Consider the following 18,113-nt stretch of genomic DNA (forward strand, 5'->3'; position numbering starts at 1 on the left):
TAGTTTAGGTCTGCAACAATTATTCAAGTTATTCAACTTGAATAATTAAATAACAAAAACTTATTGAGGCAAAATCTCTGTCTCAAAGCTTTGTAGGGCTCATTTCTACATCAACGAATGTTACTCTGCATGCACGAACAACTCTATGGAGGAATATGTTAGTGCTACGTTAGCATGAGCCGGAAGGAAAGCATCTCTAAATGACCGGAAATATCCAAAGTTTGTAACACAATATTCATAAATTTACTATTATTATTATTATTTAATAAAAATGTAATAGGCACAGTCATACATGAGTTGCAGCTGGCTCCAACTGACAGAGACTACATTAGCATGCAGTCAATAACCCTTTCAAAACCCGACGATTGGCAGTATTTGGGTTTTGAAAGGCCATGTAAACCAGCATAAAAACCCAAATATGTGCTTATTTGGATAAGCTATTAAGGAGCCATCACAAACGTCACTCACCAGGCCTTATAAAGTTACCGTTTCTTTTTTTTTTTTCTCCAAAACGTTGATTAATAATTTATTATTCATTCATTAATTTCAGATAGGCTAATAATACATTTAGAACAATTCAATTGTTCACAATTTGGTGTAGACAGATTATTAATAGGATGCCAAAATCCACATGGAACATATGCATGGAAAAAGAATAGTATGTGTGGGTTTACAAAACGATCCCACAGTGATGTGACCTGACGGGAACGTGTTTGTCTGTGTTCCCTCCAGGTCTTAAGCTCGCCAGGATGAATCCTCAGCAGCGGATTCCCGCTCTCGGAACAGACAAGGAATTGAGCGACCTCCTGGATTTTAGTGCGGTAGGAGACACTTTCCAGTGTTTTTTTTCCATTCGGGTCTCTCAGAGGTGTTAGGTAGCACTTGAAGCTTTGCTCTTTCATCAACGCGCATTGACGATTGTGATCCCTGATTTCGAGCCGGCTCGTGAACCGCAGCGCTTGGAAGGTTGGGATACGTTTTGATTTCTGTTTCATTTAGTCCGTATTCATTTTCACAGATGTTCTCTCCACCCGTCAACGGAGGGAAGAACAGGCCAACGACACTTGGAAGCAGCCAGTTTAGTGCATCAGGTAGGACCCACCGGTGTTGTGCAATAAATGTCTTAGACGTGTCTTAAATATCTTTTCATTCCATTTCAGTGGAAACAGTGTGTCAAAAAATCGAATTACCACTGTAGTGTTTTAGTTCATCCGTTTTATGTCTGCACAGCAAATCATCAGTTCCCCAGAAATGACAGCTCTTGCAGTCTTGGAGCACCTTAACTGACAAACAAGTTAGTGGGTGGTTTGTTTCGAATAAACAGAGGTCAGATTTCGCTTCCCCGCCGTGAATGCGACAGGACATTAAACCATAGCGGATCTATTGTGTGACGCCAGAAGAGAAAGTCAACAAAACAAGTATTATGTTTTCTGAGAGCATGTTTTGTGTGCGCCCACAAAGCCTTGTTGTCCTCGGTTATCTGCGAAATGAAAGACACACATCGAGAGGAACTGAACAAAAACACAAAGGCGGGAGAGCAGAGCTGTCCATCCATTAAGTGAATTGGAGGATGCTTTTTTTTTTTGGACACCTTATCCATCCTTATGAAAGCAAATAAAGATGAAAATCATACAGAAATACCCCATTTTAATTTAAGATCCAGACTAGAAACGACTCTCTGATTGAGAAGAGACCAAAGGATTCACTCTCAGAAAGCATCAAACAAAGCGTCCGTATTCCTTGATTACAGCGAGCCTCCTAACACAGTCTGAGCTCTCGGCTGCTTGCATCACAACATGGTGAATCGTGCAACAAGAAATGAGCTACAAGCTATGTGAATGTTGTGTATGTGTGTGCATGTTTTTCTGTGTGTGCGTGTTTGAGCGAGAGAGATATGCTCTCCCCCTTCTCTGTGCCACATGACAGACTCAGAAAGAAATCTCCCTTCCGGAGACGGAATAGCAGGAATTTATCATTGATGAATATCTTAATCTTATTTTGATCGTTCAAAATTGGACTTCCCGAGAGAAAATGTGCAATGTAAGGATTATGTTGCCAGGATGAATGTACTGTACAGCGGTGGCTTCAGAAGTTTAATTCGGTCTGTAGCCATTCTCGGGCAAAATAAATGCTCCGATACTACGACACCGATACATGGCATTCGGAGTGTCTACTTGATTGTTCTTCTTCGTCTTTTGTTTCTTTCTCTAAACGTCCTTGTTTACTTCTTTCACACAGTGCCCCCTGGCGTTAGTGGACAGAAACATGATGAGTCAGCATCCCATGTGCACTCATTGGTCACAACATTAGAAACACTTAAGCAATAGAGTTATGAGATCTTTTGTAAATTGATTTTCTGACATTTCATATAAAGTAATTATGTGCAGTAGAGTTCCAGGAAGTGGACACTTTCCAATTAACAAAAGCATACTATCAAATAAAAGCAAAAATATTTCTTAATGTACCACAGAATAGCTTAAATATTAGTTAGCAAGTTTGACACAGTGAAAAGCATATTGTTAGCCATGATGTTGGCTATTTAGAGGCTGAGCCGTTTTATATTTGTTTACAGTCTAAAATTTGAATATAGCAGTGAACTTAAATTCACCCACTTAACAAACAGCCGTTTGGCAGATAAAATGAAAAAAATAATCATCAAGCCTTTTCAAGATTTTGCCTCTAAGAGTCATAATCTCACCAATGCCAACGTTTCAACATATTGGCTCAACTTAATAGTGCTTGCTACCTGCAGAAAATTCTGATGGCAAAATAAAGTGCTGAGCCTCCAAAGTATATCTGGCCAAGCGCGTGTACATCCCTCCCGCGGCCGGCCTCCAGTTTGTCCTCCTGTGTTTGTGATCCTCAAAGAGGGAAGAAGCGCCTACATAAGTGATTGTGAACATAAGGCGAGGGAGTGTGCAGACAGAGGTGTGGAAATTGGCTGGAATGAGAGTTTGGACTCTTGCATCTCAACCGGGCACAGCCGGATAATTGAGGCAGAGCCTAACCGGCAAGACATGCCACGGAAAGATGGATTGGAAGAAAAAATATATTCCCAGGGCCTTTGACAGAGATTCATCACTTCTACCTTCCAACTGTGTTGATGATGCATGTTTACGGGGCCATTGACTCTTCAGGATAGTTGCTGCTGATTAATGGCTAGTGTGAAGTTGGCTTGGTAAAGATGCTGAGACTGTGTGAGAGAAGTCCTGCTTTCACACCATCATGTCTTATTTGGTGGTTTGAAGAAGGAAGCAAATATCAAATTGAAAATACTTGATACAATAGCATTGAATCATATAGCCCGACTGCGACCCTTGGGGTTTATTTCTGTTCTGGGGCTTCATGTATTGGCTCCATTTCTTCGCTCTAGCAAACTGCATCGAATGTGTAGTTAAGTTACACTTTGACGTAATTTGTGTTTGGTATTGTTACTTTTTACGGCGTCAATCATTTATTAGGCCTTTTTCTATTTGAAGGTTGAACATATTAGATTGGATTATTTTCTTCAAACGTTCCAAATAACATCGGCGACAATCAATAACTGCCGTCACTGCGAGTGCAATATCGCAACAAGCAGTACGAAGAATCAAACATATTTTACTGACTGTATCACCCAAATCCAATTTTTAAAAATCAGATATGTGTTTCAGCATATGCCAGATGGGCTACCTCCGCAAATGTGGTAGGGGTTATTGATTTGATGTATTTATATGTTTGAACATAGAAGTTTACTTTCATTTTAAATGGGGTTTGTTTGAGTGTTTGAATGTTTGTGTGCGACACTTGAAATGCAATTTTTTTTTTTTTATATTTGACATCCTATGACACCTTAAGATTCACCTCACACTAAGAGATACTACCCGATGTGTCTAGATGTGAAGCTTAGAATGTCTCTGTCGTCGCACTGCGTGGGTGAACGAGGCGATCAGTCATTGCCAAAGCCTCTCAAAATATCCAAACTCTCTCCTTTATCGTCGCTCATTTTCCCTCTTTGTGCCATCTGCTTGTTCCTTGAAATCGCGCCATGTTTTTGTAATACAATAAAAAGTAGCCTCAAAACCCGATGCTGGGTTATCGTTTTTCTGGTATCGCAGATGCATCAGTAGATGTGAGAACCAATGAAAGTTGGACAGTGCATGCATTGTAGACTCAGCACAGCATGCCACAGGCTAGGGCTGAACAATTTTTGGTAAAGATTGAATTTCAATTTTTCTGGTAGGTATTGCGATTTTGATTCAGTTTTCTTCAAAACAAGCTTCTGTGCAATATTCCCTATGTACACTAACATTTACAAACATGTAGTAGTGTTTGTACAAATACGTTTTTTAGCCAGAAACGTTTGAAATGGTATACTAATATTCATATTATATCATATATTAATATTGTTTTTGTTTTTCATTTTTGTCAGAGGCTTAACTATTTCAAATGGAGACTGAGCGATATGGCCTGAGATTCATGTTATGATATAAATGAAATCTCTAATTTTGCAGTCATAGTTGCATTCCCAATATGAACTGAAGTGTAAACATGAGATTGGAAGAAATTCTGAATCGGACATTTAAATGGGAAACGTAAATATATCCTGTTAAAAGGGTCAAATAGTATCATATCACGTATCATATCGTATTCTCGTGGCTTCTTTTCATTCAGATTTTGCAGTTTTATGTAAAAATCGACATTTATCTTTCAATTGCGTTGTCTAAGATCATGATAAAAACTTTCAGCCCTACCACAGATTGTCACTGTGCAGGATTCATGCGTCATCTTGACTTAATGACTGAGCTGTTTGCTCTTCTCCGACAGGTATGGATGAGCGGACCAACCTTCCAGCATCTTGGGCCCCAGGTGGCGATTCCAGTCCTTCGTGCGAACCCTCCAGGGTAAGGAGACCCATACCTTAACAGCTCCGAATGCCCTTTCTGCTCCACAGCACATCACCTAACCGTCATCATGCAGAGGTGGTACATTGACCAGTGAATGACCTGTAATAGACATAGACCGGGCTGATGTTCCGACAGTTACTGAATATCTTTTAATACTTGCTTGCTTAGTCTCCTAAGATATCTTCAGTTGCCCAAAAAAAAAATGGGAGTCCGGTATTATAAACTATAGAGGTCTGTTTATTTCCTTCTATAGGAGTTTTTTGTGGTTGTACTTTATTGCCAGATTTTCTCTAATGTGCAGTATTGAAAGAGGGAAGCTGTGACAGAGCATACTTGTGAAATGCTGGCATAGTAAAAGTTTGGACCTCTGCTGTTTGGTGCGTAGACTGCCTGGCCACCTGAAGGCAGTGAACCCCAACATATTGGCACTTAACCCAGGGGCAATAGGTATGCTCACTCTTGCCCGGCTCCTCTTGGCTCTCACCATGTCCAACTCCAACAGAACAGAGTTCAAGAAGACTGGTAGCAGAGCCCAAGCTTTGGGTCAACTCACACTATGTCGAGTTGGAACTTTGTGACGTTGCACACGACTTTCCACTTTCTGAGGTACACAGTCCCCACTGAGCTCTCTATGCACCTGACCCACGAGGTCCCTCCCACAGTTGGTGAGACCATGAGAAAATGCCCGAGACATATGTATATCGTGTCATTAGAAATAAATATCGGAATCGTCTTTGCAGGGTCTTCAAATATTGTTACAGACTTGTGCTAGCCCTCGGCTAAATCCAGCACGATATACATATCTCCTGGGCGTTCCTGGACCATCTTTAATTGTGTGCTTGTGAGCCTCCAGTTAAAGTGTGCAGACACCGGCTAGGGCTTCATAAAAGTATACAGCTTTATTGAAGTGAGATGTGTGAACCACTCACCCTGTTTGTTTGCCCCTCACACATTGGTCGTTCTCCATGTCCTGTATGAATTTCATTTAATGTCAATCTCCTGTCACTTTCGATCAGAATTCAGTTAAATGTCAGCGCCCGCCACTCTGGCCGCCGTGCCTTGTTTACTGCTCCGTGCCCTTCCCGAATGAACATCTACAGGCAATGGTAACGCTGGCAGCTTGATTTGAATTGTAAGACAGAGTCGCTTGGGATATATTTGCTCCAGGTGCATATAAATGAATGTTTGTGACATTGCAAGGCGCAGCATCAGCCAGCAGACAGCTGTTCACTCCATCACAAGATGCACACATACACACGTGCACACACACAGCTGCATAGGCAGTTGACACTGATGCTGAATTGTTTTACATAGCCCGGGAAGAATTATGAATTGTTATTTAAGTCTCAAGCGGCTTCACTATATATATTCTCTGATGATATCATGAAAGACGGTTTCACAATCTAATAAAATCCTCATACAATTCAAGCAAGTATGGAATATATTCCAAAATTGTCATGTAAGGTAGCTGAGATATTTAATACACCTTTCACTCTCTTTTATTGGATCTTATTAGATTATTATATACTGTATGTAAACCTATTGGCCAAGTGACTTGTAGCTCTGTATGTCCCCAAAACTCTTTTATGTCATTTCAAATTCCCTTTCCAACATTACTCTGAAAATAAATGTTTTTCAGAGGTTTCATTTGAGAAAAATGGATTGAGTGCCACAAAAATGTCATTTCCACTGACGACACATGCTAAACTCCCCTAACATACCAATGTTGAGGCATAACACTGTTAACATACTTCTGTGACACCATTTACCAGTTTCCTGTTAGCAAGGGCTTTGTCGCCATCTTGTGGCATTTGGACGCGTTACAGAAAGAGCATTGGGAAAAAAATGAAAATGGATAGGTGAGTTTTCCAGCAAATAGCTGAGGAAAAGTTCCACCAAAAACAACACGAAGCTGTTAATAGTGAACTGCAAATAGGGTTAGGGTTTACCGTTGGTTGTTACTATTGAGTTATTATATCCATCAAAGCAATATTATTTGGGGGGAAAAAAGTATATGAGCGTTTCCAACTCCCCAAGACTGAATCCATCAACGTCTCTCCCAACTTAATGCCTTGGACAGCCAAGCCGTCTTGTGTTTTGTTTGCCACAAAGCAAATTCAGACCTCCTCTGCACTTGTTTGAGCCGCAGCGCCACGAGTGTATGCGATCAGTCGACTGTGAACGGTCCCCAGTCCTGTCGCGCTGACCTTGGCTCCCGGCCAGCCGCTGTATCCTGGCAGCTGCGGCTGTGGGCTGCCGCTCTGACAGCCGAGACTTTGCCGCCTCCGCTGCTCGACACCGCCTCTTCGCCCCCCGGTGCCTTGCTCCGACTTGATACTGGACCTCGTACGCATCCATCATGAGCGCATCCTCGCTTCCCATGCTGCGGTCACACAATCACCTGGGAGGTAGCGTCAAGAGAGGACTTTTGAAATACTGTTGTGATTTAGAGGCCGGGTGGGCTGTGGACGGCCTCCTGCTACAATCATCTGACAGTTATTTAGCCACTAGTGCTCCGAGTGCCCCGTGGCAGCGATGACAGCATGTGTTAGCGTCTTCCATGGATGCGGGCCACTAGTGTTTGATGAAGGTTCCGTGATTGACGATCTAACAGTTCCGGGCGAGCAAACACAAGACTGACCATTATCCCTCCCACCTCCTTTTTCCTTCCCTTCTCGAGCAGCCCTGCTGGCCTTTTCCTGCTTCACACTGGCAGTCAAAGACCACGTAGACAGAACTGATTAGATTGCCCATTACCAGCAAGCATTTTCTTGTTTTCTTTGATTTAATTATGTCTACAGTTTGACGTCTTTTTCTGGTTCTGCTGCAGTTGGGAGGAAACGCAACTCACGTTAGTTGTGGCCTGTAAATCTGTGAGCGGGTGAGCGTGTATGTATGTTTGCTTGTTCTTCTCACAAGGCTTTTGTTGTCGTTGAGGCTGTTCATGGTGTGATTAACAGTGTGTGCGGCCTGGCAGCAGCACAATAGGGAATCTCATAGGATTCCCTCCACACAGAGCAACCCTCTGCCGCCTTTGAAATTCCTCCATCACCATCCTCTCCCGCCTCAAAAAAGATGGATAATAAGATTTTTTTTTCCCCACTATATATTGGATTCAAAGGGTATGAGTTGGCCAAAATAAGTCTAGAAATGCAAGCCAACTGCTGTTTGCGATCTCCCCGGTGGTAGCTAATGCTGCTCGTGGAGTTGTGTTTGACTGAAGCACATAAGGATTTGGGATTAGGACAGTAACAGCGAGTGTCTTTTATTACTTGGGACCTCGAGTTTTCAAAAACCATGCTGTGGACCATATTTAGACCTAAGCCTCTGAAGCAGATGACTCTCATGAAAAGGTACTGTTAAGCTGCTGGAGAGGAAAAACAATTTTTTTGAACCTACGGGTTCCTGTGAATGATGTCGGATTGCATCTTTCAGATATTTTTTTTTTCCACATAAACAGCACTTTGATACTTTGAATTATATTTTCAAATAGAAAAAGTGATATTAATTCAACCCAACACCCCAGTTTCAGGTTTGACGCCTGACGATAAGTCACATGAGATCAAGAAGACGCATCTTACAGCGCTTCAAATTAAACAAGCCTATACACAATTGATTTTGTAAGAGAGCTCTCCGCCTACTCATTAAGCGTATGTCACATGACTCAATTAGGGAAGTTTTCCAATATTGTGCTTAATATTGTGCTCTCTTCCCTCAGGGTTTCACAGACAGCCCTCATTATGGTGATCATTTGAGTGACAGTCGATTAGTGTCCCATGAAGGATTGTCCCCGACACCTTTTATGAACTCCAACATAATGGGTGAGTAAATGATTCTCTTCTGCTCACTCCTATCATGCCCTTTGGTAGAGGACAGACATTGTGTTAAAAAAAAATGCCTTGATGATGCTGGGGCCACATCATTCATCTGGAGGCAGCAGTAGTGAGTGACTTTCCAGGCTACTGGGATATTTTTTTTTTCACTCTCCTGCTGTCTTTATTCCCTCTGTTAATCCCCTTCCCGTTACTGCAAGTCCCTTTTCCGCCTCCTGCGATGACCCTCCCCCAGGCTCCAAGTCACACCATCAGTATAGCTTTCCATCATAAGAAGCTCTCCTGACCATCATCACCTCCCTAAGCAATTTACATTGTCAGCTGGGTGGAGGATGTTGTTTAACAAGACCATTGCACCTACTCATAATCGAAATCTGGTCTAGACTATCTACTGTTGCTTGATTTTAATGTTGTTGTTCTCTTAATTGGATCAATTCCGTCTGCGTTGCGGCTATCTTGCAGCCACGTATTTCCATTTTTTATGACTAACTAATCATTTATCCATAAATATCATCGATCGTGAACTTTGCCTGAATAAAAATTGGATTATAAATTGAGGATAATATTATTAATAATTTGATTATTTTTTTTTTTTATTGCAGGTCATTTTAATAGATGTGCAAAGTTAGCGGCATTGCTGCTCCATTATTCTAAGGCCACCGAAACCAGTAAATAAACCAAACAAACTAGCGATCTAATTAAATAATAATTAATAATTACATCCTGCTATGATGTAACCAAGCCACATAGTAACTTTGCCTTATGAAATTCCACTAGTTTAATGCTAACGCACAATGCAAAACTTCACAGACAGACTAAAACTAGCATCATTCTGACACTGCAAGCAACGGGTATTTGAACAAAGACTGTGGACAGACAAGAACACAATCCGAACAGGCTTATATATTTTATCCTCTGTGAAAATTGAATAATAAAACTGCATCTTAACCGAGATTAGAGGAGATTCTGTATCTCTTATTGTACTTGATGAAAGTAACCAGTGAAGAGGCACCGCTTGACTATGTCACGTAGTTGTCATGTGCGAAAAGGCCACTTGTGCCGCAATCCGCTTACTAACCTTGACGTCATGCACTGCACGCTGCCTGACAGGTGGACACCACATTGCTCATGTTTATAGTGCAATCAAATGACAAGACTTTCATCAGTGGTGTTTTGTTATGTGACACCATCTGACTCACATCAGCTGGTGTCATATTCAATTTACAATTACGTCAGCATTCTCTTCGACGCTACATACGATATATCTGGATTATAAATTGGCTTTAAAGATGACACGTTTGAGGAGTTTTAGTTGTTTATTTCAAACTATTATTTTTTAGAATTTTTTTTATTCCTTTTGTCATTTTGATGCAATTCACTCCCACCATGACATCTTTATTACCTTATTCTTTTTCTATAGCTTGTATGGAGAAGACTTCCCCCACATTCAGCAGTCCTAATTATCCACAGGGATAGAGAGTTCATCTCCCCGACAAGAAGTAGTGAGGTGTAATTACCTAATACGATTTTTTTTTTTTTATTCTTGTGTCAGCTGGATGAGGGATGTCTGGTGGGATGTTGGGAGTGCTTGCTATCAAGCTATCTGCCTAATTACCACACGGAATGAGCTCCAACTGAAGGAGCTGAACTCTGGCCCTTTCTATATTGCACCGTGGCTTAATGTTTTGTAATTATTAACTTAATGGACTGACCTAATTTTCCTTTAATTGTGTCTCTGTCTGGTATTGTTCTACATGAAGACAACGAGGACAAAAGACTGATATTCAATTACAAGTTGAAGCAGAACGTAAAAATGGCAACGTTCGAAAGGTGGTAAATACTATAACAGATTGTTTTGACACATGGTTGATGTAAATCGAGCACGTGTTCTTAGCAACCCTCTCAAACATTCAAAATTCAGCTTCATCCTCACTACGTCTTTGCATTAAATCCTTCAGTCCATATGCTTTATAGGCATGACACAACTGCTGAGTTGTAAATTTATAGTCACGTTCCCCCTGGTGTGCTTCCTTCATGTTACACATGCAGCTTTGGCTTTGCATACTAACTCATCATCTGAATGGCGTCATCAACACGCACACAAATAGGAACATGAATCACACATCCACATGATAACGCAACGTGACTACCTGAGAGGGACTGAGCTGTGCTGTAGATGACATGCCCACTGCAACCATACAATTATTGTAATTATGTATATGCATAGACGAGCCCGTCACTCATGGTGCATTTGACGGAGACTCCGCTTTCTACACAGAACATTCAAAGAAACGTTTGTCAGTCACTGTGTCACAATAACATGTATTTGTGAGCTCATGGTCATCACGTTGAAGAATTCAAAGGTAGTGATTGGAACATTGACGAAGAAGTAAGCTAGCAGTGTTCACTCCCACAACGTTCCAATCGCCACTTTCCACGGTTAGACTGCACTTTGCGGCGGGGTGTGAAAATCGCACACTTGAGTTCAAATGCAAAAGCAGTCTCCATTTTCTTATTGAATAAAATTTGTTTTTAGATTTTATATATCTGGTTTGGAACTGATACATATTAAGCATTAAAAGGCTAATTTGAAAAAAAAAAAATCTGGTAACCTGGATTGAAAAAGGTCTTTCAAAGATCATTTAATCACAGAACCAGACAACACATCCCTGTATGGCTTCCTCCATGAACCTGTGTTAAACCTTGATTTTGCATGAATGTTTGATTTTAAGTGACAAGCGCAAAATGCACATATATATCTCCAGTTGATATGACAAGAACAGGGTGTTGCAAACGGAGGACGAGGCCATGCGGTGCAGTACAGTTTAGACTGGAGCCGGTCATTATGCTGAGCTGCAGGGTGTGCTTATCTATTACCGAGGTCAGTGGAGCATGAAGAGCTGAAGACGAGCTGAAAGAGTGCAAATCCTTTTTCTCCATCCCTATGCCGCCCACATCTCTCACGTTCCCCACCCTTGTGCCTCTCTTGGCCCATCTTGGCCTTACCCGGCCTTTCCTTCCTCGGGCCCCGGCCCCCAATAGTTGACTGGGGAGGCGGGCCAGCTGCAGAGGATCAGCTGTAGGCTCAATAGGCCTTCGGGGAGGAGGGGCTGTGTCTTTATAGTGGAAATAACGGAGATTTGACCAAGATATGATGACTTAATGAGTCTCTAGGAATCAGCTGCAGAGGTCACAGCTTCATGGTAATTCTTATCACTGCAGAATATTTATTTATTTATTTTTTATTTTGAATTCGCTGTTCCCATGGGAAATTAATAGATTATGAGCCCAAAAAAAAAAAAAAAAAAAGAGCCAAAGTGCTATATTTTGTTCCCAATGTGTCATTGGTCCAGGCAGAACAGCGCCAGTGCTGCACCTGGTTGAGTTCACAATCCGGGCTCCAAACACCTGCAGCTCCGCCAACATGGCAGACATGCTGCGCTGAGCACTATATTTAGCCACGAGACGGCTATATTTTGCCAAACCAGTTCACAATAATCAGGAATCAAATCACTGTAATTAAACCTACTAATACCTACTAATTTAATTAATACAAAATTCTCTTGACATTTTTGACTTGTCTCCAGCTAGTCAGGGATTATGAATTGGTCACCGAAACCACTGACTGACTGCACTGTCACCCAATTCTGTAACAATGTTAACATTCAAACTGGAAGTTGTGTTTGCATATATTTAAAGCAAGTGGCACGCAATTTATTGTCCTGCTTTTCCCACCCTAAGCTGTTTTTGTTTAACGGTTTTCTTGAAATGCATCCCTTGTGCTGGAACGGCATTCCAAAGCCATGTGTGTATCACTCTTTGTCCTTCACCTCAGTTCTGTGTTGTTTTGCCGTCCAACAGTTGTTTGGCATCCGATACCAAACATTGACACATACTTGATGTTTCATGCCGACTGGATTGGGAGAAATTCTCTCAGCTTGTTAAATGTGCACTGTTTCCCTTAGACAGCTGGTAAAGGGATGCAGGGGAACATGTTAGCGGCATCCATTACAGTGTTGGTGTTCGCATGGCGGGAGACGTTATTAGGGAGTGCATCGCCTCACTCCTCTTAAGAGAATGGATGTGTGATTATGAAGTCATCAGCCGTGAACCTGGGCGGCGTTGGAGAAGCACCCCTCCTCATGGGTCCTCAGGGTGCCATTGATTGGTGACCATGTGTTTGTGCCCGATAGACTGTGAAATGGTGTGTTGCTGCACGGCTGTGTCACACCTGCGTCCCACCGATGTGATTGATTGGTTTGGTCATGTGGAATGTTCCCATCTGGTCCACAGTAATGCATTTTTTTCCCCCTCATTTGCGAATAAGAAGCCCAGGCGGGAGAATAGCGGGGCTTGGGAAAAAAGGCAAAGGCCACATGAAAATACCCTAACCCCCCCCCCCCCCCTTCATCTTGCCTTTTTTCTTTTTAACGTTTCAGAAAAAAAAAATTAAATTGACCAAGCTTTGGCATCAGACAATCTGGGCGTGGGCTAAATACTATCAGGAAATCCACATATGTAACAGAAATTGATTTTTTTTCAAAGGACGTAAACCGTTTTTCCTGTGCCCTAGCAGCAGGAATACCTTTATTAGCAGTGGAGATAATCTTTTCTACCCCCAAGCTTAATGTGTTATTTTTAGAGCAGTGAAATGACGAATAATGATGATTTGCACATTAGGTCTTTGAATCACTTAAGCACCACAAAAAATGTGGCTAGATTAGTTTCCACTACCTCTCAAGATAGATAAAAAACTGTGATTGCTGGTATCATGCATCAAGCAGTCACAAAAAGGTTAATGCAATACAATTACGAGATGGTTTAAATGCCATCCGTGTTGATTAGTGGACGCTAATGAAACCGCCCTTGTTATTTTCTTTTTCATTCTTGCATTCCCCCAGGCTTGATTTCTCTTAATCCTGATCCTTTTTCTTAAATTGATCTAGTTATTCTACCTAATGGCTAATTACACATCAAGCTGCATGAGTGGAGGTATTTATCATCACGGTACCTAATAATCAGTGGCATTTCAACAAAGGGGGGGAAAATGCAAATTAGAACTCATTAACATTTGCTCTCGCTGTGTTGAAGTCACCACTGACAAGGCAGTATGCAGAAATGAATGTTGATCTTATGGCAAAGGAGATATGTTTCCTCTGAATTGTCATTTTCTGTCCTGCACGTATTTGCAATGCTGGGCTGGATTCCAGGAAGCTGATTTGACTGTACCCAACCACCGTCGTCCGCTTGCACGTCCACGTTGACCTAACCTTTAATCCAGTCAGCTTTCATTTACTATCTAACAGAGCTGGTAGAAGCCTCAAAAAGCTTTGTACATAGGGACATGACAAAAACTCCTAAGGGAAGTAAACAAAAGGGCTATTTCAAAGGTAAGGTGACTGGGACGCAACATCCATCTAACACAATTTTACTGAAGAAAGCCCAGGAAATCATTTCATGTTTTGTACATCAATGCTCAGAACCAAGGCTTTGTCTTGAAAATGATAATAGGCACTGATTGTGCTATTTTAAACTTTCAACAGTTAATTGTAGGCATAAATATGATTATAACATATGGACTCGGGTGATTTCACAGTGTTTTCATGAGTTGTAAATTTCAATCACATAAATTGAGACAATTCTATTAATCCCATTGGACTCTTCCTTTGCAGCTTTCTGGTCTTGACAGTCAGCCGGCATCAAATTAATTGTTAAAATATCAGCGGAGCCAATAAAATTTCATGGGACAAATTATCATGCTATTAGAAGCAATAATTAGATGATGATGATTTTTTTGTATGTGAATATTTAGAGTGCTATAAAATGGAAACTATAACCTTAACACATTGGATAGCAACAGCAAAGGTGAGAACTGGGAAGGAAACGTTTGAGCTGATGTGTGTTAAGCTCATTTTGTTTCAATATTTTCCCATCCCGCACTATATGTTTGTTACCTTAGAGCAAGGAAAATCGACTCACTCGCTGGATGGGAAAAAAAAAGGCCCTTGGAATGTATCTCACGGTTACTGAAGCATGCTCTCTAATTGCTTGTTTTTGTGGTGAGCGTTTTGAATTGATCCCTGGAGACTCTTAGGTCACTACCTCTGGTGTTATCAAAATATGTGTGGCTCAATAGAATGCCACATTGTTCTGCGGTGCAGCCATCAGATCGATAAGTTCACTGAAAGACTGGTCGGCTTTGACTTTCCATCACCTAATTCAGTTTTAGTTTTCAGGTCGTTTCATTTGAAAAATAAACCGCAAGTTTTCAAATCCTGTTTTTAAATAGACTATATTGCCCCAAAAAGTGTTTCAGTACATGCAAAGTACATGCACTGACATTGTGAGTTATATTTATATACGGCGTTCCAATTTCACGATCAACATTTTTGTCATCTTCACTGGAGATGGTGTGAAATGTGACAATAATGTGAGGTGAACATTTGCTTTGCCTTTGGCTCGAACACATGACAAACCCAAGCCGCTTTTGATAAAAGACGCATGACAGCAGCCTGTAGTCTACACAAAAAAAAAAAAAAAAACAGCAATAGTCTCAAAGCTTGAGGAAAAATCTTCTGAGGTCTGTGGAAACAATAGTTGAGCTGCAACATAAAGTGCTATATTTAGCTTTTGGACTGGGCACCGACTCCATCGCTCAGATGACGCCATCCTGCGTACACACTGGGAGACAAATAACGTTGCTACGACTGTGCAATTATTAAGGCCATTACTTTCTTGTGTTTTTTTCCCCCGATGGTTTTGTTTATCTGCTCACATAATAATGACTCTCAAGCTGAGCGACAGTGAACCGACTGGTAAATAATGCGATTAGGGATTGGTATAGCCATCATCCATTAATCATGACGTATTCTGTTGACTGTATGGAGCTGATTGTTGATTAATTTAGTTTAGTTTAGTTTAGTTTATTGTTTAGCACATATTATTATAACAAATAACAGTGCAGGGAGGGAGACGAAGCCTAGGGCTTGTAAGGAGCTCCACTCCTGTATAATCAAAGTGCACAACAAACAAAGTGCTGTGACATCAAATATTATTCAAGTGTTTAAGAAAGAAAAAAAATAATAATAATATATATATATATATATATAAATGAATAAACATCAATGAATAAACACAAGCATAACTAGCTAAATATTAAATCGTCATATTTATATATGCATATATACGAAAGTGAACGTATACATACATAAACAAATACACTATACAAAATGAGAAACAAGAGAAACAAAATTTGACACTTTAGTGATGTTGAAACACAAATTAATCACATCTTAAAGTCATTTAATTAAAGTGGAGCGCACCAATTGGCTAAAACCAGTCATTTAATCTCAACTACTTTGAAGTGTTAAGGCTACACGTTGTTCCCGGCAACCAAGGCAGCTCCGGTTGCTCAAAACAATGTGGGCAGTGGGGCGTTGCGGTGGTTCGTGTACTGACGCTTAACACGCGACAACCTTTGAATCATCTCGTGTACCAAAACATGCAAAAAAGCCTGTTATTTGCATGTACAATGCTCTCCTCCTCCCTCCCACACATTGTCAGATTTATTTGCATGGAGACCATTTGACTGTTCTTGAAACAGGAGTTCAATACATTCTGATAACTTTCAGAGATTGAAGAGATTATTTAAAATCATAATTGTCAGTATTGTGGGTGGTACATGGTGGCTGTCTATAAAGAAGCCTCTCTTGGTTTATACTATTACGTCACTGCCCACTGTCAAACATCGAAATATGAAGAAAGTCACAGTCAGACTGAACATTTTTTTTATCATAAATATTTATTGCGTTCAAAATTGTTCCACGCCAGTTGTATAAGTAATATTTTGGCTAGTATCTTTGCTGACTATTTTGAGATTACATTTTCATTCGTGTAATGATTGCTTGTTCTGTATTAAATTGTTACTGTTGAAAGTTTTGCAGGAAAATGCAGGTGAAAATGTCTGACGTTTCCATAAAAATATAGCTAAAGAAGTACAAACTTCCCCTGTTTTTTTGTAATTTTGTTCACAGAGGGCAGATTAGTTCAATATAGGAAGTCAAATCCATATAAATTAGTGGAGTGGAGCGAAAAGATTCAAGATAAGATAAAAAGGTCAGAGCTAAGAGATCTGTTAATCTGTGACCTCTATACGTGGCATGGTGGATTAATTTGCCGGCACTCTGCCACTTGGTCCCGTTCCATCCTTCTCCCCTTGCAGCTGATTTGTCACGCGTTGGGGGAGGAAGGGTGCAATGTTAAAAATGTGCTGCCATGTCCACCGCTTTAGCTTTGTCTCTGATTGTTATCCTCTTATGTATTGTGATTTTGTCTCCCGCTCATGTTTAGCAGTGCTTCATCTTGTTATCTGCACAAATACATTTTTACACCAAAAACACTATCGTACAAGATTACTCAATCACAATGTCGAGAGCTTTGTTGGATTTAGAAAATCTTGTATCAAGCCCCAAAACTATGTCACTCGCTTGTTTAGACAAAAGTGATTACTTGATGAAAGTTCATCTCTATTGTGGGATTCATTCAAATTTATTGGATTTGTGAACATTTAGGATCAAACGAATTATACTTTCAAGTCATGGAGAATAGCGTCACTCTCAAGCATGTACTGAAATTGGCACATTCATACACAAGCGGCCACGGACCCACAAATAATTCCAAGTATGTAGATCCTCCCCCCCCCCCCCCCCCCCCCCCCCCCCCAATACAACTAGGAGATTTAAACTCTCCTTCAGGCATCAATGACTTTTTGTCTATTGTTTATCAAAACTAGATCATCAACCCTACAGGCTAATGATTAGCGCAAGCTGTGCTACATCATCAGTAAACACTGTGACAGCATCATTGCTGTAAATATTTATGGAAGCATGTCAGGTCTGCATTTCCCGGATTCCCTGACCTGCGTTTACACTACGTTTAGGTGTTATTGCTTCGTGAGTGGATTTGGCAACACGTCCTGTTGTATGATCCGAGTGGGTGTTTGAAAAGCCTAAAACTGCAGCGCCCAGCATCAATTATTCACATCAGACACCAAACATGTGCTGCCAATGAATATTTTACTCTTTACTTTCAACCTCTGTGGACTTTTGTGGAATGATGGCAAATCCAGCTAAAGAATCCTCAGATATTTGCTGAGAGGATATAATGAAATAAAAGTTCGGACGAAAGAAGATAGTTCATCTTCCTCCAGCGATAGCGCAAGGTGGTAGTATCCGACAACTTAATCCTTTTTCCAGAGTGATGGCTTGGAATCGTACCGTATTGTTGTTACAAGAGAAGCGGCTTTGCGAGATAAACCATCTTCCCCGATAGACCCAGCTCTCATAGTGTTCAGAGATGTAGTCCAGTCTGCACATTGTAACTTTTTATTCCCGTA

At 40.9% G+C, this 18,113-nt stretch overlaps 1 protein-coding gene across 5 annotated transcripts in view; it reads left to right on the forward strand.

Moving 5' to 3' along the window:
• Positions 1-18,113, forward strand: part of tcf12 (transcription factor 12) — a 46,670-nt gene that overhangs the window by 1,322 nt on the left and 27,235 nt on the right. For all 5 annotated transcript variants that reach the window (XR_005097501.1, XM_037247201.1, XM_037247203.1 and 2 more), the window contains exons 2-5: positions 733-821; positions 1,019-1,091; positions 4,807-4,883; positions 8,605-8,707. Coding sequence is in view for 4 of the 5 variants with exons in the window: in XM_037247201.1 (XP_037103096.1) it covers positions 750-821; positions 1,019-1,091; positions 4,807-4,883; positions 8,605-8,707 (325 nt within the window). In the remaining variant the exon portion in view is untranslated. The remainder of the gene's footprint in view (positions 1-732; positions 822-1,018; positions 1,092-4,806; positions 4,884-8,604; positions 8,708-18,113) is intronic.

The sequence above is a fragment of the Syngnathus acus genome, chromosome 3 (genome assembly GCF_901709675.1).
Source record: "Syngnathus acus chromosome 3, fSynAcu1.2, whole genome shotgun sequence".
Taxonomy (NCBI): Eukaryota; Metazoa; Chordata; class Actinopteri; order Syngnathiformes; family Syngnathidae; genus Syngnathus; species Syngnathus acus.